At 43.6% G+C, this 24,303-nt stretch overlaps 1 protein-coding gene across 1 annotated transcript; it reads left to right on the top strand.

Annotated features, from left to right (window-relative positions):
• Nucleotides 1-956: 956 nt before the first annotated feature.
• LOC110522853 (carbohydrate sulfotransferase 1-like) lies at nucleotides 957-24,303 on the top strand. Its single transcript, XM_021601320.2, has 3 exons — nucleotides 957-1,099; nucleotides 15,535-15,709; nucleotides 21,560-24,303. The coding sequence occupies exons 1-3, from the start codon at nucleotides 1,097-1,099 to the stop codon at nucleotides 22,696-22,698; spliced, it is 1,317 nt and encodes a 438-aa protein (XP_021456995.1). The 5' UTR covers nucleotides 957-1,096; the 3' UTR covers nucleotides 22,699-24,303.

Genomic DNA, 24,303 nt, shown 5'->3' with positions numbered 1-24,303 from the left:
CAAAGCCCTGCTCTGGGATCACTTTTGTTTGGCTTTGTTTTGCTCTGTTTTCTGGAGACGTTTAAAGGTTAAAACAAAGGTCGGAAAAGGGCACACAAACTCTGGTGGTCATAAAGAGCACTGTCAGAGGGACAAACGTTTCTAAGATGAAAGGGCAGCTCCAAAAACAAATCCTGTACGGCAATATAAATAGGACATAACCACGGTTAACAAAATCGACCACCTGGGAGTAATTGAGCTGCTAAAGGTGAGCTCGAACCCCAAAATAACCCCCCGGGGCAAGAGGAGCTAGAGGACCCTTTACCCCACAGGCACATAGTTAACTGAGCAAGCCTGCTAGACTGCTATCAGGGCAACATAGGTTATGATAGCATGCATCATCCACAGAAAATGAAGAAAAATAGGGGTCATAGTGTCACTGTAATATCGTGGGGAGGCTGTGTGTGTCCTGCCATTGCCGCTCCATTTGAGGGGTAAGTAGGCTAGTGGGTCCAGGGTAAATCCCTGTGGAGAGCACGGCAGTGATGTATTGTAAACTGCCTCTGATGATCTGGATGTGCGGAGGCATCCCTCCTGGCTGCATTGATGAAAATAGATGTTGGAGATATTCTGCACACTGCAGAATTACAATATACTGTATACGTTCACATAACGCTAAACAAAATGGACACAGGCACTAAATACAGAATAGTTCCAATAGTTATCAATAGCCCATCAGGTTGTTTTGCTTACCATATGCACCTGTTTCCACAAATCTAGTATAGATTTACAGTTATTATAAAATGTGTGATGATTCAAAGGCTATTATATAAATACATCGAAATAAATTAACTTTGGAGTCAGCCTTGGGCATAAAATGACACTGGGGTGGCTTGCCTACTGCTTTTCCTACTCACGCTCTCTCTTGCTGCTCCATCCCTTCGCGCCTTTCTACAAGCCGCTCGCTGCCTGCTCTGACACTCAGTTCCCATTCCTCTCATCCCACACTCCGCTGCTGGACACACAGTCGAGAACAAGAACGTGCTGACGGAGCTTCTGTAACAAGGGTGCCACCAATGCATTTGATGTTACGGAGCTGATTTGGCAGAGAGTTTATATGGTAAGATGAAGCAGGGTTTTAATTGTATTGTTGTTTTGTGCTTTGCTCGCTATTCGTCTTCTTTCATACGTCAGTATTTGTGTGACTTTGAAGTGTGAGAAATTATTATCTATACTGTCAGATATCGATCGTAGCCTATCTGCCGGACCGGTGATAAATAACGATGGACTTTGCTTGAACTCACTCTTACCTGGACTACACAGGTACCGAACGGTGCACCGTAGACTCCCTAAGGTTATGTTGGAGGATGTTGGCTCCGAGTCCGCGCCACTGATAGTTTACATAGTTGTGTGATTTCTTATATCTTGAAGAAGTAGTAGGCCTATATAGACAACATGTCATAACATTGTATATTTATTTACTGTGCTTTCCACCCTGTTGCTTTGATAGGGAAGACAGATATAACGTTTTTATTTGAATTACACTGCATTTAGACATCACTTTTTTGTTTAAAATGCACCTTTTATAATGTTATGTTTTTTTAATATTTTTCTTACCTTGTAGCCTATCTATTGTCTAACAAATTGATATTGCACTTGGCTAGGGAAATGCAGGCTATGTGAATGTGTGTATGTGTTCATGCACACACCTGCCTCTTTTTGCATGTTGCATGATGCATTCATATCATATTGAATCATAATCATGTCTATGCAGTCAGTGTAAATACAGGTGCTGTAAGTACACACAAGAGAAGATCCACAATTGACCTCTCCACATCTAAAAGTGCCAGTGTGCACTTCTTTTTCCTTTGAGCTCGAGGAGGCATGTAGGACTAGATTCATCTTCTCTCATATTGCGGGGGTTCATCTGTAGCCTCTGGTTAGTGGAGCTCCCCTCTCTCTGAGAGTGCTCTCTTCTCTCTTAGCTGCTTTGCCTGTGGCTGTGCTGTGCTGTGCAAGTTTACGCTGTTCCAGATGGTACATGGCATGCTCCCTGTGTTAGGGAGAGAGAGAGAGGCTGTTTCGAGAGAGAGAGAGAGAGAGGCTGTTTCAAGTGTGATTGGACAGGAATATGTGTGAGAATGTGTTGTGAAATATTTGTATGATGTTGAATGTCTTGTCCAAACCTTGGTGTGTTGCATGTATGCTGCCTGCCCTCTAGGAAATGTACAGTACTCTGTGTCAAAGGAAGGCCAAGAAGATCATAAGGACCTCAGCCACCCGAGTCACAGTCTGTTCACTCTGCTACAATCTAGCAGTAAGCCAGGACCTTAAGTCTGATAAACAGCTTCTATCTCCAGACTGTTGAACAGCCACCGAGCCCACCACCTCCTGTCGTAAGAGGCAAAGATAGACTCACTCACACAAAACACACACACACCAGGTCATACACACACACACACACACACACACACACCTCATACACTAGCGGACTCCTGTACTCACATATACAGTACCAGTCAAAAGTTTGGACACACCTACTCATTCAAGGGTTTTTCTTTATTTTTACTATTTTGTACATTGTGGAATAGTAGTGAAGACATCAAAACTATGAAATAACGCATATGGAATCATGTAGTAACCAAAAACGTGTTAAACAAACCAAAATATATTTTATATTCTTCAAAGTAGCCACCCATATTCTTCAAAGTAGCCACCCAAAACTTCAAAGTTTTGCACACTTTTGGGATTCTCACAACCAGCTTCACATGGAATGCTTTTCCAACCGTTCCCATATATGCTAAGCACTTGTTGGCTGCTTTTCCTTCACTCTGCTGTCCAACTCATCCAAAACCATCTCAATTGGGTTGAGGTCGGGTGATTGTGGAGGCCAGGTCATCTGAATCAACACTCCATCACTCTCCTTCTTGGTCAAATAGCCCTTACACAGCCTGGAGGTGTGTCATTGTCTTTTTGAAAAACAAATGATACTCCCACTAAGCGCAAACCAAAGGACAGATTTCCACCGGTCTAATATCCATTGCTCGTGTTTCTTGGCCCAAGCAAGTCTCTTCTTCTTACTGGTGTCCTTTAGTAGTTGTTTCTTTGCAGCAATTAGACCATGAAGGCCTGATTCACACAGTGTCCTCTGAAAAGTTGATGTTGAGATGTGTCTGTCACTTAAACTCTGTGAAGCATTTATTTGGGATGCGATTTCTGAGGCTGGTAACTCTGATGAACTTATCCTCTGCAGCAGAGTTAGCTCTGGGTCTTCCTTTCTTGTGGCGGTCCTATTGAGAGCCAGTTTCATCATAATGCTTGATGTTTTTTGAGACTGCACTTGAAGAAACTAGAAATGTTCCGTATTGACTGGCCTTCATGTCTTAAAGTAATGATGGACTGTCATTTCTCATTGGGTATTTGACCTGTTCTAGCCATAATATGGACTTGGTATTTTACCAAATAGGGCTATCTTCTGTATACCACCCCTACCTTGTCAGAACACAATTGATTGGCTCAGATACATTAAGAAGGAAATAAATTCCACAAATTCACTTTTAAGAAGGTACACCTTTTAAGTGTAATGCATTCCAGGTGACTACCTCATGAAGCTGGTTGAGAGAATGCCAAGAGTGTGCAAAGCTGTCATCAAGGCGAAGGGAGGCTACTTTGAAGAATCTCAAATATAAAATATATGTTGATTTGTTTAACACTTTTTTAGTTACTACAAGATTCCATATATGTTATTTCATAGTTTTGATGTCTTTACTATTATTCTACAATGTAGAAAATAGTAAATATAAAGAAAAACCTTTGAATGGGTAGGTGTGTCCAAACTTTTGACTGGTACTGTACACTCACACATGCATACACCCATCAGTGTTGTAGTGTTATTGTTTTTTAAATGACATCATAATTTTGTCAATCAAAGTTTGTACCGACAGCCAATCAAATGGCCCATCATTATAGAATATACATAGAACACATACTTCAATTGCACTATGCCCACACATATTGTCTAAAGAACATTTTATTTTTTTAATACCCTCAAACACCAAGTTAGGTATAGGTTACCTGCTTTCAAAATAGGCCATCATCACTGTCAATCGTGAATGATAATTCTTCACATTTTACTGGTCCATGACAATCATTTGATTGATCTCAATCAGTTTCATGGGAAGATGCATTAAGATCTTCTTGAATAACTGTTTGGTGAGTGAATTAGAGCAGATGGTCTTAAACCTCTTGAAGCTAGGGGGCACTATTTTTATGTTTGGAAAAATAACGTTCCCGAAGTAAATGGCCTATTTCTCAGGACCAGATGCTAGAATATGCATATAATTGACAGATTAGGATGGAAAACACTCTAATGTTTCCAAAACGGTCAAAATATTGTCTGTGAGTATAACAGAACTGATATTGCAGGCGAAACCCTGAGGAAAATCAAACCAGGAAGTGGCTTCTATTTTGAAAACTCCATGTTCCATAGCCTGCCTTTGCTCCATTTAAAGGGATATCAACCAGATTCCTTTTCCTTTCGCTTCCTCAAGGTGTCAACAGTCGTTAGACATAGTTTCAGGCTTTTATTTTGAAAAATGAGCGAGAACGATAAGATCGTGTCATTGTATGGCTGGGTGCCAGCAGCGTTTTGCTCGCGCAACAGAGTTTAGGCAGCCATTGTCTGTCCCTCTCCTACTGAAAAAGACAGCTGCGGTTGATATATTATCAATTATATATTTTAAAACAACCTGAGGATTGATTATAAAAAACGTTTGACATGTTTCTGTGGACATTAGGGATACTATTTGGAATTTTCGTCTGCGTTGTCGTGATCGCTCTTTCCTGTGGATTTCTGAACATAACGTGACAAACAAACAGAGGTATTTCGGTTATAAAAATAATCTTTATGGAACAAAGGAACATTTATTGTGTAACTGGGAGTCTTGTGAGTGAAAACATCCGAAGATCATCAAAGGTAAAGGATTCATTTGATTGCTTTTCTGATTTTCATGACCAAGTTACTTGATGCTAGGGGTTCATAATGTTTTGTAGAGCGATCAATAAACTTACACAAACGCTTGGATTGCTTTCGCTGTGAAGCATATTTTCAAAATCTGACACGACAGGTGGATTAACAAAAGGCTAAGCTGTGTTTTACTATATTGCACTTTCATTTCATGAATATACATATTTTTAGTAATATTATTTGAATGTGGCGCTCTACAATTCAGCGGTTGTTGATGACAATTATCCCGCTAAAGGGATGGGTAGCATCAAGAAGTTTTAATTAATTAACAAACTATTAGACTTCCTGTATTTTGTTTCAATCAAAGCATATAACCTACCCAGTGGCACGCTCTGTTGAGTTTTGGAGCATGATATATATTTTTTGGACTAACCATCTTAAAATCTCATTAGAAATTAGGTGTTTTTGGTATAGCAGTAACGTTATAGGTCTACTATGCTATGGTATTATACTCGGTTCTGTTATTTAAAAGTCAAATTAATCATTATGTGATCTTGTGAGACATGAGACATAGGGCGTAGGCAACTGATCTAGATGAAATGTCGTTTTAAGCGATTGAAGCACAATGATGTTAAAGAAGTTGAACCAACTTGTGGTGCTGAAGGATAGCACCAAATCCGGTTTTAGTCCTGGACATAACACCGTTTCAGCTGCTACGCTTGTTTTACATAATGTGTTAAATTGCTTAGATTATAAAAATGAGTGTGCTTCCTTATTGATAGACCTTTCCAAAGTCTTTGACACTGTTGACCATCACACTGTCATTCAAATGTTCACTGAAATGGGCCTGGATCAGACTTCATGCAAGTGGTTTGAGAACTATTTATCAGATAGGACACAATGTGTGATTTCTGATGGTGTTAAGTCTATGTTCTGGGATATTCCCAAAGGTGTACCACAGGGGTCGGTATTGGGACCTGTTCTATTTACTATTTAAATAAATGATATTGGTCTCTGTTAAAACTCGTAATATTCCTCTTCATGCAGGCTGTTATGTATGCCATTGCCCCAAATGTAGACCAGTGTCACGGTCGTCCTCCTCTTCGTCTGAAGAGGAGAGGCGAGAAGGATCAGAGGACCAATATGCGGCGTGGTAAGTGTCCATGGTAAAATCTTTAATAAAGAAAGACTGAACACTATACAAACGAGTAACAAAAACAATAAACCAAATTCGACCGTGAAGCTACAAAATGAGACCTGTGCAGACACAAGCCACTAACATAGACAATCACCCACAAACAAACAGTGCAACCCAGGCTACCTAAGTATGATTCTCAATCAGAGACAACTAATGACACCTGCCTCTGATTGAGAACCATACTAGGCCGAAAACATAGAAATGCCCCAAAACATAGAAAAACAAACATAGACTGCCCACCCAACTCACGCCCTGACCATACTAAATAAATACAAAACAACGGAAATAAAGGTCAGAACGTGACAACCAGGCGTTGCTAGAGCGGCAAACTGACTTTGTTGCTTTACAAAATGCTCTGGTTGGTTTTGAACTTGTACTTAATGTGGGCAAGACTATATATACAGTGCATTCGGAAAGTATTCAGACCCCTTGACTTTTCCCACATTTAGCTACGTTACTGTCACGTTCTGACCTTTATTTCCATTGTTTTGTATTTATTTAGTATGGTCAGGGCGTGAGTTGGGTGGGCAGTCTATGTTTGTTTTTCTATGTTTTGGGCCATTTCTATGTTTTCGGCCTAGTATGGTTCTCAATCAGAGGCAGGTGTCATTAGTTGTCTCTGATTGAGAATCATACTTAGGTAGCCTGGGTTGCACTGTTTTTTTGTGGGTGATTGTCTATGTTGATGGCTTGTTTCAGCACAGTCCATATGATTAGCTTCACGGTTGTTATTTTGTTTACTGGTTTTGTATAGTTTTCAGTGTTCACTACTTTCTTTATTAAAGATTGACCATGGACACTTACCACGCCGCGTATTGGTCCTCAGATCCTTTTCGCCTCTCCTCTTCAGATGAAGAGGAGGACACCGCTGACAGAATCACCCACCAACCAAGGACCAAGCGGTGTGGTAAAAGGCAGCGACGGCAGCAGCAGCAGCAACAACAGCGGCCGGCTTCACAGGACTACACAACTTGGGAGGAGATAGACAGATGGGCCATCGACCCAGGGAGAGTGCCGGAGCCCGCCTGGGATTCGATGGAGCATTTCAAGGAAGGTTACAGGAGAATGAGGTTGGCGAAGGCAGCAGGGCAGTGCAACAGGTACGAGAGGCAGCCCCAAATTTTTTTTGGGGGGGGCACACGAGGGGTGAAGCTAAGCCAGGTAGCAGACCTGCGCTCACTCCTCGTGCTTATTATAAGCAGCGCGTTACTGGTCAGGCACCGTGTTATGCGGTTAAGCGCACGGTGTTGCCAGTACGTGTCCATAGCCCGGTGCGCTATAGGACAGCCCCCCGAAAGTGTCATGCGAGCTCGGGCATCGAGCCAGGGCGTATGGTGCCTGCTCAGCGGGTCTGGTCGCCGGTACGCAGTTTTGGTCCAGGGTATCCTGCGCCAGCTCTGCGTGCTGTGTCTCCGGGGTGCTGGGAGGGTGCAGTGCGTCTCCTGCCTGCGCTCCGCTCGTACCGGGCGACTGTGGGAATGGAGCCTAAGGGAGAGGTGCGTGTAGTAAGCACTAGATCTCCCGTGCTTACCCACAGCCCGGTTCAACCTGTGCCTGCACTCTGGAGGGTCCGGGCTAGAGTGGTTATCCAGCCTGGGGAAGTGGTGCCAAGGTTGCGCACCAGAGCTCCAGTGCTCCCCCACAGCCCGGTCCTTCAGGTGCCTCCTCCTAACCCCAAGCCTCCTGAAGGTCTCCCCAGCCTGGTGGTTCCTGTGGCAGCCCCACGCACCAGGCTGTCTCTCTGTCTCCTTCCTGCAGGTGGTCCTGTCTGCCCGGCGCTGCTGCCGGAGTCTCCCGCCTGTCCGGCGCCGCTGCCGGAGCCTCCCGCCTGCCCGGCGCCGCTGCCGGAGCCTCCCGCCTGTCCGGCGCCGCTGCCGGATTCTCCCGCCTGTCCGGCGCCGCTGCCGGAGCCTCCCGCCTGTCCGGTGCCGCCGCCGGAGCCTCCCACCTGTCCGGCGCCACCGCCGGAGCCTCCCGCCTGTCCTGCGCCGCTGCCGGAGCCCCTCTGCCCAGAGCTGCTGCCGCACCTCTGTCCCGAGCAGCTGTCCCTCTGTCCCGAGCAGCTGCCCCACCTCTGTCCCGAGCTGCCCCTCTGTCCCGAGCAGCTGCCCCACCTCTGTCCCGAGCTGCCCCTCTGTCCCAAGCAGCCCCTCTGTCCAGTGGGGTCATTGAGTAGGGTGGCCATGGTGAGAAAGCCACGGAGGCGGACAATAAGGCGGACTAAGACAATGATGAAGTGGAGTCCGCGTCCCGCGCCAGAGCCGCCACCGCGGACAGACGCCCACCCAGACCCTCCCCTATAGGTCAAGGTTTTGCAAATATATTAAAAAACATAAATACCTTATTTACATACATATTCAAACCCTTTGCTATGAGACTCGCAATTGAGTTTAGATGCATCCTGTTTCCATTGATCATCCTTGAGATGTTTCTACAACTTGATTGGAGTGTAACGGTCATCGCATGAAGGTGTCGACCAAAGCGCAGCGTGGTAAGTGTTCATGTTATTTTTATTTAAACTGAACACAAAACAAAATAACAAAGAGAATGAACGAAAACAAAACAGTCCTGTCAGGTGCAGAAACACAAAACAAAAAACAACTACCCACAAAACACAGGTGGGAAAAGGCTACCTAAGTATGGTTCTCAATTAGAGACAACGATAGACAGCTGCCTCTGATTGAACACCACACCCGGCTAAACACACAGATATAGAAAACATAGAAAACAAAACATAGAATGCCCACCCCAACCCACGCCCTGACCAAACCAAAATAGAGACATAAAAAGGATCTCTCACCCCCAAAAAAGTGCGGACTCCGGCCACAAAACCTAAACCTATAGGGGAGGGTCTGGGTGGGCATCTATCCGCGGTGGCGGCTCTGGTGCGGGACATGGACCCCGCTCCACCTTATGCGGCGCCTCTGGAGCGGGGACCCTCGCCGCTGACCCCGGACTGGCGACTCTGGCAGCGGGCCCCGGACAGGAGGGTGACTCTGGCAGCTCCGGACAGGAGGGCGACTCTGGCAGCTCCGGACAGGAGGGCGACTCTGGCAGCTCCGGACAGGAGGGCGACTCTGGCAGCTCCGGACAGGAGGGCGACTCTGGCAGCTCCGGACAGGAGGGCGACTCTGGCAGCTCCGGACAGGAGGGCGACTCAGGCAGCTCCGGACAGGAGGGCGACTCTGGCATCTCCGGACAGGAGGGCGACTCTGGCAGCTCCGGACAGGAGGGCGACTCTGGCAACTCCGGACAGGAGACAGGCACAGGACTCACCAGGCTGGGGAGACACATAGGATACCTGGTTCTGGGAACAGGCACGTGACTCACCAGACTGGGGAGACATACAGACGGCCTCCTCCTTGGCCGAGGCACCGGACACACTGGCCGTGGATGCGCACTGGCGGTCTCGAGCGCAGAGCTGGCCCCACCCAGCTTCCACCCGGCAAATGCGGGACGCTGGCACCAAGCACACCGGCCTGTGAATGCTCGGCCGAGACACAGTGCGCATCCCCCATAGCACTGGGCCTGACCAGTCACATGCTCGCCCCGGTAAGAACGGGGAGTGGGCTCAGGTCTTCAACCTGACTCCACCACACTCCCTGTATACCCCCAAAAATTTTTTGTTGGGGCTGCCTCTCGGGTTTCCTTGCCAGTTGTGTTCCCTCATACCGCTGGTTCCTTTCTCCTGCTGCCTCTGCTCTCCTGGCTGTCTCCACCTGTTCCCATGGGAGGCGATTCCTTCCAGCCAGGATCTCCTCCCATGTGTAGGATCCCTTGCCGTCCAGAATGTCCTCCCATATCCAGTCCTCTCTTCCACGCTGCTTGGTCCTTTGGTGGTGGGTAGTTCTGTAATGGCTGTTTGAAGAAGAGGACCAAAGAGCAGCGTGGGAAGGGTTCATGATTTACTAATTGAACTGAACACGGAATAAAAAACAACAAAGAGAACGAACAAAACTAAAACAGTTCTGTCTCGTGCAGACCCAAAACAGGAAACAACTACCCACAAAACACAGGTGGGAAAAGGCTACCTAAATATGGTTCTCAATCAGAGACAGCGATAGACAGCTGCCTCTGATTAAGAACACAAAATAGAGACATAAAAATAATCTCTAAAGTCAGGGCGTGTCATGGGGTCCACCTGTGGTAAATTCCTGTCTATATAAAGTTCCACAGTTGACAGTGCATGTCAGAGCAAAAACCAAGCCATGAAGTCAAAGGAATTGTCTGTAGAGCTCCGAGACAGGATTGTGTTGAGGCACAGATCTGGGGAAGGATACTAAAACATGTACAGTGGGGCAAAAAAGTATTTAGTCAGCCACCAATTGTGCAAGTTCTCCCACTTAAAAAGATGAGAGAGGCCTGTAATTTTCATCATAGGTACACTTCAACTATGACAGACAAAATGAGGGGGAAAAAATCCAGAAAATCACATTGTAGGATTTTTTATGAATTTATTTGCAAATTATGGTGGAAAATAAGTATTTGGTCAATAACAAAAGTTTATCTCAATACTTTGTTATATACCCTTTGTTGGCAATGACAGGGGTCAAACGTTTTCTGTAAGTCTTCACAAGGTTTTCACACACTGTTGCTGGTATTTTGGCCCATTCCTCCATGCCGATCTCCTCTAGAGCAGTGATGTTTTGGGGCTGTTGCTGGGCAACACGGACTTTCAATTCCCTCCAAAGATTTTCTATGGGGTTGAGATCTGGAGACTGGCTAGGGCACTCCAGGACCTTGAAATGCTTCTTACGAAGCCACTCCTTCGTTGCCCGGGCGGTGTGTTTGGGATCATTGTCATGCTGAAAGACCCAGCCACGTTTCATCTTCAATGCCCTTGCTGATGGAAGGAGGTGTGGAGCCAAATACAGGACCATTCTGGAAAAAAACCTGATGGAGTCTGCAAAAGACCTGAGACTGGGACGGAGATTTGTCTTCCAACAAGACAATGATCCAAAACATAAAGCAAAATCTACAATGGAATGGTTCAAAAATAAACATATCCAGGTGTTAGAATGGCCAAGTCAAAGTCCAGACCTGAATCCAATCGAGAATCTGTGGAAAGAACTGAAAACTGCTGTTCACAAATGCTCTCCATCCAACCTCACTGAGCTCGAGCTGTTTTGCAAGGAGGAATGGGAAAAAATTTCAGTCTCTCGATGTGCAAAACTGATAGAGACATACTCCAAGCGACTTACAGCTGTAATCGCAGCAAAAGGTGGCGCTACAAAGTATTAACTTAAGGGGTCTGAATAATTTTGCACGGCCAATTTTTCAGTTTTTGATTTGTTAAAAAAGTTTGAAATATCCAATAAATGTCGTTCCACTTCATGATTGTGTCCCACTTGTTGTTGATTCTTCACAAAAAAATACAGTTTTATATCTTTATGTTTGAAGCCTGAAATGTGGCAAAAGGTCGCAAAGTTCAAGGGGGCCGAATACTTTCGCAAGGCACTGTATACGACTGATTGTTGTCCTATGGACAGAGTCTCCCACCTCAGCTGTAGATCTCTGCAGTTCATCCAGAGTGATCATGGGCCTCTTGGCTGCATCTCTGATCAGTCTTCTCCTTGTATGAGCTGAAAGTTTAGAGGGACGGCCAGGTCTTGGTAGATTTGCAGTGGTCTGATACTCCTTCCATTTCAATATTATCGCTTGCACAGTGCTCCTTGGGATGTTTAAAGCTTGGGAAATCTTTTTGTATCCAAATCCGGCTTTAAACTTCTTCACAACAGTATCTCGGACCTGCCTGGTGTGTTCCTTGTTCTTCATGATGCTCTCTGCGCTTTTAACGGACCTCTGAGACTATCACAGTGCAGGTGCATTTATACGGAGACTTGATTACACACAGGTGGATTGTATTTATCATCATTAGTCATTTAGGTCAACATTGGATCATTCAGAGATCCTCACTGAACTTCTGGAGAGAGTTTGCTGCACTGAAAGTAAAGGGGCTGAATAATTTTGCACGCCCAATTTTTCTGTTTTTGATTTGTTAAAAAAGTTTGAAATATCCAATAAATGTCATTCCACTTCATGATTGTGTCCCACTTGTTGTTGATTCTTCACAAAAAAAATACAGTTTTATATCTTTATGTTTGAAGCCTGAAATGTGGCAAAAGGTCGCAAAGTTCAAGGGGGCCGAATACTTTCGCAAGGCACTGTAGATATAGCTTAACATCATTGCACTGTTTGCGAGAACAGCTCTATTTGAGAGTAGGCATTTTATTGTATTGCATAGTTTACACGCTGTTTCATGAATAAAATTGGATTGAACACGTAGTTACAATATAACCTATTACAGAACTATTCATTTATTTGCATAGACTATACATGATATCAAATCAATTGACAAAGTTGTCACGCACTGATCTGTTTCACCTGTCCTTGTGATTGTCTCCACCCCCTCCAGGTGTTGCTGATTTTCCCCAATGTATTTATCTCTGTGTTTCCTGTCTCTGTGCGCCAGTTCGTCTTGTATGTTTCCAAGTCAACCAGCAGTTTCCCCTTTCTCCTGCTTTTTGCATTCTCCTTTTTATAGTCCTCCATGTTTTGACCCTTGCCTGTTTCTGTTTGTCACTCTGTACCTCCTGGACTCTGATCTGGTTTTGACCTCTTTGCATGTCCACGACCATTCTCTTGCCTACCCCTTTGGATTAATAAACATTCTAAGACTCCAACCATCTGCCTCCTGAATCTGCATCTGGGTCTCGACTTGTGCCTTGTTACAAGTAGTGAAAATAAATCATTAGTATGTACAATTGCAGGAAGTAGTTTTTTAAAACAGCCATAAATTCAAGCCTTTGTTGTGGTGTATTCATTCATCTCAATAAACGGTAACCTACAGTAAATGCATTATTACCTCCAACTTGGCCCAAATACAAAACCTGACATACAAAGATAGAACGGGTCCTGCGTCTCAACCAATAGCCAATGTAGGCTAAATATCCTGAGGAAGGGCTACAGCAACTTCCAGAGAGGGTCAGGCTCTTGGGCTTTGCGGTGGCCACTCTGGCTTGGGTGTCACATATCATTCTGGGTTCCACTTCGCAAGAGTGGTCCATGGAGTTTTATGAACATCAAGGCAGACACACAGTGAATTTAGATTTTTTTTCAACATTCTGATTGGCCAATGTGGTCAAGCCTCCGACGGGCCTCCGCAGTGCAAACAAGTAGCAGAATAGTTCATCATTCTCTCCACCGCCAGAGGGAAGACGAGGAAGAAAACACTATTTACCTACCTCTAGGCTGCTACGTATACACATTTATTTGGTTTCTCATGCTATCGTTTTTCATGGAATTTTTGTGGTAATTAAATATAATTTATTGAGAATTTCTCAGAATTAATTTTCCAGAAATAGTTTTACCAGCTCCATGTATTCTCAAATTGAAAGAAGTGAGGGAGCGCCGCTCGTCCACACTCTGACAGCACTACACTGGATTCTCAACATAGCTCACTGTAATATATCTACTGCTGTACACATCATACTGTACAGATACACTGACTATATATTTTGGTGTATATATGCATATATTGCATTTGAATTACTGATACAGTGTTATTTTGTTTGTTCATTGGATTCGTCCTGACATTCTTCATTGTTCATTCTTCATTTCTAGTTTTAATTGAATATTATGTGTACTTGTTTGACATTTTAATACACTGTTAGGAGCTAGTAACATAAGCATTTTGCTGCACCCACTATGACATCTGCTAAACTGTGTACGTAACCAATAATTAAATTAATTCAGACTTTTAGTTGTCAGTATTGTCCATTGTCACCGCTTTCACCTGCTTCCCAAAAGCCTCTCTCCCCCCCCCCATACCTCACTTCAACGACCACCCCCCCATCTCTGGACTTTAAAGCACAAAAGCCATTATCTCCTGTTGTCCCTTTTATTTAGACTAGAAAAACACCTGCTCAGGTCCCTCTGTAATTCTTCAAAAACAACACCCAGCGTGAGACACACTGTGTCTTCTAAAACCTATCATCCCCCGAGGCATTTATCCTCTGTAATGCTGTTATGCTATGAAAAATAGATGAGGCCAACAGACAATTCAAAACACAAAGTCCGTTTTCGAGCTGTTGATGGAATGTTTGGGAGGAATCCCATAGCGGCAAAATGCCAGATCTTGAGAGGGAAGACAAGTCCCTTACAAATCAAATTGCTTTAATCCGTACACTTGGCATCTGCTTCTGTTGTCTCGGGAGGACAAGGAGCGGAGGGTCTGTGAGCTCTGATTATGAATGGCAATGAAAACCAAACTAGTCACTGAGGATTCACATGATCTCCAATATGCATACAGGCTGTACATGTACTGTCATAACGGCTGATTGCCTGTTCTTTTCTTTCCCTGAGAATCAATGGTATTAAGTAGCCTGGTCAAAGTTACTCATTATTTGATCTCATTCAATCATTCATGCTCAGATAAACATTTTTCATGGAAATCATTGACACTTCAGACAGACAGATCAGTCTTACAATTCACTACCTTTGATTTTCCTAGAGTTAAAATAATCAAATAATATTTTATTGTGCTAGTTTATTGCTCTTGTGCTAGATTATGTCTACTATGATGTGGGCAATTTTTGATCCCATTCTTTACAGTGAATGTCTATGGCAGGGAGGGATGCTGCCTGTTTGTGATGAATGGAACGTCAAAAGCTTATCTCTGGGCTGTAAGAAATGTTCCTGGGGACATTAACCTGCCACAAAAACATAAACATCATCAATGAACATGAGGAATTAAAAGGGAGAAGGGATGGTGGAGGGATGGAGAGAGAGAGAAAGAGGCGGCATTTCCAATTTCTCCTTCTATTTATACATTTAGTACTGTCAAGGTATGGCTTTGATGATATTTGCTCATGTGTGGAGCTATTTGGATCTATTTCACTAAGTGCTAAGAGAGCAATTTGGAGTGTTTGTGGAAGCATAGCTGGAAGGGGTTTTAATAATCTGGATCGGCAGGTGCTATTACCTACCATTAACCTGAAGGTGGGAAAATAGAGGCTTTTTGCTCTAATGCCTTTTATTGCTTCGGTATTTTAACCCAGGTCTCTCTTTCCCAATGGTAAACAAACTATGATTTCACTGCAGAGACTTCGGGTTTAGATGAAGACAGCCATCAGTTATCAGTGTACATATGCTATATACTGTACGGTTGAAATATTAAGGTTGAGTTATTCTGGTAATATGTGTTTAAATGGTCATTTGTTATTGTAGCTCCCTTGTATGTACTGATAATAAGCTATGGTACAAATCTGATCTAGTCAGAATGTCTGCAGAAAGATGAAAGTCAAAATGTCAAATCCCAAATGCCTACTCTTCTGCACCACGTTTACCTGAGGAGAGTGTGACCTCTCTATGTTTCCCCCGGTGGCTGCAGCATGTAGGATGTAGGGGCGGAGGAGGAGGCAGGATGGAGTGCTCCTGGAAGACAGTGCTGTTGCTGGTGTGTGCCTCTCTGGGGGTCCAGTACACAGCCATCCGCACCCTGAGGGACTCCCTGTCTGGGCCCTGCCACGGTGGCGTCTACCACTGCCAGAGCCGACAGCCCAAAGGTAGGACAAAACTCCAGCATGTAGCCACTAATGCACAACAAAAAGCACAAGTGGCTGTACTCTAAATGGCTTAGGGAGCACACATTCCACTGTTTCTACTTTGTGTGTCTACTAAGGAGTCCACTATTTCCAGAGCCCACAGCCAAAGGTAGTGTCAAAACTATGCCAAGCACACACAAAGAAAAACAAGCACAAAGTGGCTGTGCTTTATTTGGCTTAGGAAGCACATGTTCTACTGTATGTTGTAGCCTACTTTGTGTGTGTCTACCACAGCCGGAGCCTGCTGTCCAAAGGTATAGGCATGACTCTGCCAAGCATGTAACCACTAATACAGAACAAAATGGCTGGACCGTATATATAGCACATAACAACACATAACAAACACATAACAACACAGAGCAACAAACAGAAGTAGCTATAGGTTCTACTGTAGAGAAGAACTGTAGCTATATGTTCTACTGTACAGAAGTACTGTAGCTATTTGTTCTACTGTACTGAAGTACTGTAGCTATTTGTTCTACTGTACTGAAGTACTGTAGCTATCTGTTCTACTGTACATAAGTAGCTATCTGTTCTACTGTACAGAAGTACTGTAGCTATATGTTCTACTGTACAGAAGTACTGTAGCTATCTGTTCTACTGTACAGAAGAACTGTAGCTATATGTTCTACTGTAGAGAAGTGCTGTAGCTATCTGTTCTACTGTACAGAAGTACTGTAGCTATATGTTCTACTGTACAGAAGTACTGTAGCTATCTGTTCTACTGTACAGAATAACTGTAGCTATATGTTCTACTGTAGAGAAGTACTGTAGCTATCTGTTCTACTGTACAGAAGTACTGTAGCAATCTGTTCTACTGTACAGAAGTAGCAAAATATTCTATTGTACAGAATAAGCTCTCTCTTCTACTGTACTGAAGTATCTATCTGTTCTGCTGTACAGAAGTACTGTAGCTATCTTTTCTACTGTAGAGAAGTAGCATAGCTATCTGTTCTACTGTACAGAAGTAGCGTAGCTATCTGTTCTACTGTACAGAAGTAGCGTAGCTATCTGTTCTACTGTACAGAAGAAGCATAGCTATCTGTTCTACTGTACAGAAGTAGCGTAGCTATCTGTTCTACTGTACAGAAGAAGCATAGCTATCTGTTCTACTGTACAGAAGTAGCTATATGTTCTACTGTCCAGAAGTATCTATCTGTTCTGCTGTACAGAAATACTATAGATGTATGTTCTACTGTACCGAAGTAGCTATCTGTTCTACTGTACAGAAGTACTGTAGCTATCTTTTCTACTGTAGAGAAGTAGCTATCTGTTCTACTGTACAGAATTAGCTATCTGTTCTACTGTACAGAAGTAGCGTAGCTATCTGTTCTACTGTACAGAAGTAGCATAGCTATCTGTTCTACTGTACAGAAGTAGCGTAGCTATCTGTTCTACTGTCCAGAAGAAGATATTTGTTCTACTGTACAGAAGTAGATATATGTTCTAATGTACAGAACTGGAGCTATATGTTCCATTGTACAGAAATAGCTGTCTGTTCTACTGTACAGAAGAACTGTAGCGATATGTTCTACTGTACAGAAGTAGCTATCTGTTCTACTGTACAGAAGTAGCTATATGTTCTACTGTACATATTTTGTTCTCCAGTTAATTACAATATTCCTTGAAAATTACTATTATGTATCTAGACATTCTAATTTGTGTTCTTCTTTACGTGACAATTTCAACTGATGGCCAGCAGTCACTCTAAATGTGACCAGTAGAGGGCATACATAGATGTTCCTATTTTATAATTGATTGATAATATATTTCATATAACTCATTATTGAGTATATACAATACCAGTTAAAAGTTTGGACACACCTACTCATTCAAAGGTTTTTCTTTGTTTTGACTATTTTCTACATTGTAGAATACTAGTGAAGACATCAAAACTATAAAATAACACATATGGAATCATGTAGTAACCAGTAACCATTCTCTCAACCAGCTTCATGAGGTAGTCACTGGGAATACATTTCAAGTAACAGGTGTGCCTTGTTAAAAGTCAATTTGTGGAATTTCTTTCCTTCTTAACGAGTTTGAGCCAATCAGTTGTGTTGTGACAAGGTAGGGGTGGTATATAGAAGATAGCCCTATTTGGTAAAAGACCAAGTCCATATTATTGCAAGAACAGCTCAAATAAGCAAAGAGAAACGACATGAAGGTCAGTCAATACGGAAAATGTAAAGAATTTTGAACGTTTCTTCAAGTGCAGTCACAAAAACCATTCAGCGCAATGATGAAACTGGCTCTCATGAGGACCGTCCCAGGAAAGGAAGACCCAGAATTACCTCTGCTACAGAGGATAAGTTCATTAGAGTTACCAGCCTCAGAAATTTCAGCCCAAATAAATGCTTCACAGAGTTCAAGTAACAGACACATCTCAACATCAACTGTTCAGAGGAGAATGTGTGAATCAGGCCTTCATGGTTGAATTGCTGCAAAAAAAACACTACTAAAGGACACCAATAATAAGAAGAGATTTGCTTGGGTCAAGAAACACGATCAATGGACATTAGACCTGTGGAAATCTGTCCTTTGGTCTGATGAGTCCAAATTTGCGATTTTTGGTTCCAACCACCGTGTCTTTGTGAGATGCAAAATAGGTGAACTTATGATCTCTGCATGTGTGATTCCCACTGTGAAGCATGGAGGAGGAAGTGTGATGGTGTGGGGGTGCTTTGTTGGTGACACTTTCAGTGATTTATTTAGAATTCAAGGCACACTTAATCAGCATGGCTACCACAGCATTCTGCAGCGGTATTCCACCCGATCTGGTTTGCGCTTATTGGGACTATCATTTGTTTTTTTTTAATTGGACAATGACCCAACCAACCTCCAGGCTGTGTAAGGGCTATTTGACCAAGAAGGAGAGTGATGGAGTGCTGCATCAGATGACCTGGCCTCCACAATCACACGACCGCAACCCAATTGAGATGGTTTGGGATAAGTTGGACCGCAGAGTGAAGGAAAAGCAGCCAACAAGAGCTCAGCATATGTGGGAACTCCTTCAAGGCTGTTTGAAAAGCATTCCAGATGAAGCTGGTTGAGAGAATGCCAAGAATGTGCAAGGCTGTCATCAAGGCAATGGGTAGCTACTTTAAAGAATCTATTTTGATTTGTTTAACACTTTTTTGGTTACTACATGACTCCATATGTGTTATTTCATAGTTTCGATGTCTTCACTATTGTTCTACAATGTAGAAAATAGTACAAATAAAGAAAACCCCAAAACTTTTGACTGGTACTGTACATTTAAGGTTCACAAGTTTGATTTTGTCAATGTTTTTCCCACATAAAAGCCACATTTGTTTGTGTGGGGGCATTAGTCAGTGACACTCGAGAGAGAAAATGGTAGGCTAATCCTTCACCAAGGGAATTCCCCTTTTTCATGGAGGAGAGGATGAGAGAGATGTAATATCTGTGATTCATTTTGATTAATTTGACAATTATCTTCCAATTTATCTTAATTAATCAGCTTTCGTGCGGTGGCTGTATGCACCTTTCGTCAAGCTCGTCTCCGCATAAAAGTAACGTCCCATTTGCAATCAACTCCTCATCAGCAGTAATTACACATGGTAGCAATCTGCTCTATATTTAGAGGAACCATTTCACTGGTCCCTGGGTAAACATCGACAGACAAGCATCTTACTCATGCATGTTTACCTTCTGAATTATTAAGGAAATTGGCTTGATAGAATCTTCACTTGGTTTTTCTCAGTCCTCTGTTATGATGATGAAACCAGATTCTATTTTATTTTCTAAGCTTCTTTCTTTCGATGTGTCTATGTGTTAAGAACTTAGGGTTGATTGCAGAACATCTTTGTCTGAAGGTGTTCTCCTTAAAGGAATAATTTAACAAATAATCTCCTTAAAGAAAAAATACCAAAGCTATCTTTTTAATTTTTTAAAAATTAATCCACTCTTGATACATTCCCACAATGTTTTGTATGTCAGCAGTCAAGTTTTCAAGATTTAGGATTTTCGAGAAGCAAATATGATGTGGCAAGTTACACAAAAATAACAAAATACAGTTTTGAGTGGATTAGTCAACCAATTAATATTCAAAGTTGTATTCATAAAGTAGTGGAATAAAGAATAATAGTCAACCAAGACCATTAATATTGTACAGTGCATTCGAGAAAAGTATTCAGACCCCTTGACTATTTCCATATTTTGTTACGTTACAGCCTTATTCTAAAATGTATTAAATGTTTTTTCTGTCATCAATCTACACACAATACCCCATCATGACGAAGCAGGTTTTTAGAAATGTTTGCAAATGTATTACAAATAAAAAAAACAAAATACCTTACATAAGTATTCAGAATCGAAATTGAGCTCAGGTGCATCCTGTTTTCATTGATCATCCTTGAGATGTTTCTACAACTTGATTGGAGTCCACCTGTGGTAAATTCAATTGATTAGACATGATTTGGAAAGGCACTCACTTGTCTATATAAAGTCCCACAGTTGACAGTGCATGTCAGAGCAAAAAACAAAAACCAGGACAAGTCGAAGGAATTGTCTGTAGAGAGAGCTCAGAGACAGAATTGTGTCGAGGCATAGATCTGGGGAAGGGTACCAAAACATGTCTGCAGCATTGAAGGTCCCAAAGAACACAGTGGCCTCCATCATTCTTAAATGGAAGAAGTTTGGAACCACCAAGACTCTTCCTCAAGCTGGCCGCCCGGCCAAACTGAGCAATTGGGGGAAAAGGGCCTTGGTCAGGGAGGTGACCAAGAACCCGATGGTCACTCTGACAGAACTCCAGAGTTCCTCTGTGGAAATGGGGGAACATTCCAGATAGACAACCATCTCTGCAGCGCTCCACCAATCAGGCTTTTATGGTATAATAGCCAGACGGAAGCCACTCCTCAGTAAAAGGCCCATGACAGCTCGCTTGGAGTTTGCCAAAAGGCACTTAAAGAACTCTCAGGCCATGACAAACAAGATTATCTGGTCTGATTAAACCCAGATTGAACACTTTGGCCTGAATGCAAGCTTCACGTCTGGAGGAAACAAGGCACCATCCCTACGGGGAAGCATGGTGGTGGCAGCAACATGCTGTGGGAGATGTTTTTCAGTGGCAGGGACTGGGAGACTAGTCAGGATCGAGGGAAAGATGAATGGAGAAAAGTACAGAGAGATCCTTGGTGAAAACATGCTCCAGAATGCTCAGGACCTCAGACTGGGGTGAAGGTTCACCTTCTAACAGGACTATGACTCTAAGCACACAGTCGGGACAAGTCTCTTAATGTCCTTGATTGGTGTGCCAGAGCCAGGATTTGAACCCAATCGAAGATCTCTGGAGAGACCTGAAAATAGCTGTGCAGTGACACTCCCCATCCAACCTGACAGAGCTTGAGAGGATCTGCAGAAAATAATGATAGAAACTCCCAAATACAGGTGTGCCAAGCTTGTAGCGTCATACCCAAAAAGACTCAAGGCTGTAATCGCTGCCATAGGTATTTCAACAAAGTACTGAGTATAGAGTCTGAATAGTTATGTAAATGTGATATTTCAGTTGTTTTTTTATACATTTTGCAGAAACAATTAAAAACCTGTTTTACTTTGTCTTTATGGGGCATTGTGTGCAGATTAATGAGAAAAATGTAAAACAATATTATGGGCCTTGGTTGACTATAATTTTTTATTCTACTATTAATACTTTAATACTTAATCAACTGTATCGTTTTCTAGAAGCAAAGGCCGCTACTGTAGTTAATGAAATTCTTCACAGTACAATAGGATTCTATGTGTATTACATGGGGTACAGATCCTCTCCTTGTCCCTTTGTACATCTAGACTCCAGGTGGAGAGCTCTGTGTGACGACAGCATGTTGCCTATGGAAATGTCGGCCGCGGCCTCCCGGCGCCACATCCTCCTGTTCACCACCACACGCAGCGGCTCCTCCTTCACTGGCCAGCTCTTCAACCAGCACCCTGGAATCTTCTATGTGTTCGAGCCCCTTTACCACGTCCAACAGGCCTTCACCAACTCCAGCAGTAGGCTGCGTAGAGCCCTGGACCGCCGGGCCCTGCTGGGGGCCTACCGGGACCTCCTCCTCAACCTCTACACCTGCGACCTGCGCTTCCTGGAGAACTACATCCACCCCGAGCCCCAGGAACACATCACTGGGTCCTTCTTTCGCCGTAGCTCCAGCCGAGCACTCTGCTCCAACCCTGTGTGCCCCGAGGGTGGGGAGGGGGCCTCTGGGGGTCAGCCTGATGAGACCTGGTGCCCCAAGAAGTGCGGTGCGCTGAACCTCACCCTGGCCTCCATGGCATGTCTGTCGCGGGGTCACGTGGCCATCAAGACAGTTCGTGTTCCGGAGGTGGGGGACCTGCGTACCCTGACCGAGGACCCACGGCTGGACTTGAGGATCGTACACTTGGTGCGTGATCCCAGAGCCATCCTGGCCTCACGGATGATGGCCTTCTCTGAGCAGTTCCGCGCCTGGAAGATCTGGAATGCTACAGGCAGGAAGCCACGCTACGTGGACCTATCGCAGATCACCAGCACCTGTAGGGACATGGCGGAGTCGGCAGAGACGGGGCTGCAGAGACCGGCATGGCTGCGTGGACGCTACCTCCTGGTCCGCTACGAGGACCTGGCCCTCAACCCAGCGGAGAAGGCCCGGGAGCTATACAAGTTTGTGGGACTGGAGATGGACGAGAACGTGCGCTTGTGGATCGCACAGAACACCAACAACAGCGTGCCTTCTACATCCGAGTGGAACTATAAGTATTCCACCACCAGAGACTCCAAAGCCACAGCGGAGAGCTGGAGGCTAAGACTAGGGTTTGATATAGTGAGGACTTTGCAGACGCTCTGCAATGATACACTCTCTCTTCTAGGCTACAGGGTGGTCCACTCTGTGGCTGATCTCAGAAACATGTCGAATAGTTTGGTGGAGCCCAGGACATTTCAGACTCTCCTATAACTGTGACCATGCAGGTGGTTGGATGTAATGCTAGACAAGCTTCATAGTGTAACTGTTTTCACACAGGCAGTCCAATTTGGACCTTTTTCCACTAATTGGTCTTTACAAATCCTCTCCCCTGTAACTATTCTCCAGGTCGTTGCGGTAAATGAGAATGTGTTCTCAGTCAACTTACCTGGTAAAATAAGGGTTAAATCAAATAAATACATTTTGACCAATCAGATCAACTATTTTGCCTATAATTGGGTGAAAGATCAGAATTGGACTGTCTGTGTAGACCTAGCCAATGATACGAAGTTGTACATCACCAAAGATTATATATTATATTGACAAGACAGTCGAGTGACCGCTCTAACAATGGAAATACATGTTCTCAAAGATGGAAGGCAGGCGGGAGGAGACGAGATCAGGTAGAACCATTCTAGCAAATGAGAGTCCAGATACGCGTGCTAACAACATACACAACTCCAATACAAAGTTGTTTGTTTTTTCAAATGGCACGTGCGCCCATTTATATCAGTGCATTTGTAACAACCTAACCATTACAAAACTTTTATTAGATCAAATAAGCCTCATGAAGCAAATCAGCAGTTTTTGTCAACCAAATTCAACACTGCCCTCTCATTGGCTAGAACGGTCCCACTTGCTGATCTCGCCTCCTCCAACCTGCCTTCCATCTTTTAGGACATGTATTTCCATTGTTAGAGCGGTCACTTGACTATCTTAGAAATATAATAGATCATCTTTGCCTGTGTAAACGCAGCCTCGTTGACTTCATCGCATTTAATATCTCCAAGCATGTTTTGTTTATGCCCAGTTGTTTAAGATATTTCAGAAAATGTTTCAGTGGAATTTAAATGTATTTCCTTTACAGTTTGCATGTGGTTTGAAAATTGTACTCCAAAAACTGATAGATCTCAACTACTAGGCCAGTATGTTACATGACAGTACAGAGGAGAATCTCAGGTTTTTTTGAGTGGTCTTAGATAAAGCTGCTTAATGTACAGTATGTTTAAGCTCTGCTTCATTCAAAGATCCTGGCTCTGCTCTTATTTATTTACCCTTATTTATTGACCCTTATTGTATCAGGTAAGTTGACTGTGAACATATTGTATTTTGCAGCAATGACCTGGGGAAGCTACATATTTACGGAACAAAAATATAAACATGCAGCAATTTAATTGACTTTATTCAGTTACAGTTCATATGAGGAAATCAGTCAATTAAAATTCATTAGGCCTTAATCTATGGATTTCACATGACTGGGCATGGGTGCAGCCATGGGTGGGCCTGGGATGGCATAGGCCAACCTTTTGGGGAGCCAGTCCCAGCCAATCACAATGAGTTTTCCCCCACAAATGGGCTTTATTACAGACATAAATACTCCTCTGTTTCATTGGCTGTCCGGGTGGCTGGTCTCAGACGATCCAGCAGGTGAAGAAGCCGGATGTGGAGGCCCTGGGCTGGCGTGGTTACACGTGGTCTGTGGTTCCGAGGCTGGTTGGAAGTCCTGTTAAATTCTCTAAAATTATGTTGGAAGTGGCTTATGGTAGAGAAATTAAATTATCGGGCAACAGCTCAGGTGGACATTCCTGCAGTCAGCAT

This window comes from Oncorhynchus mykiss, chromosome 1 (assembly GCF_013265735.2).
Source record: "Oncorhynchus mykiss isolate Arlee chromosome 1, USDA_OmykA_1.1, whole genome shotgun sequence".
In the NCBI taxonomy this organism is placed as follows: domain Eukaryota; kingdom Metazoa; phylum Chordata; class Actinopteri; order Salmoniformes; family Salmonidae; genus Oncorhynchus; species Oncorhynchus mykiss.
The sequence above is the reverse complement of the archived record's forward strand: the minus strand, read 5'-3'. Positions and strand labels throughout refer to the sequence as shown.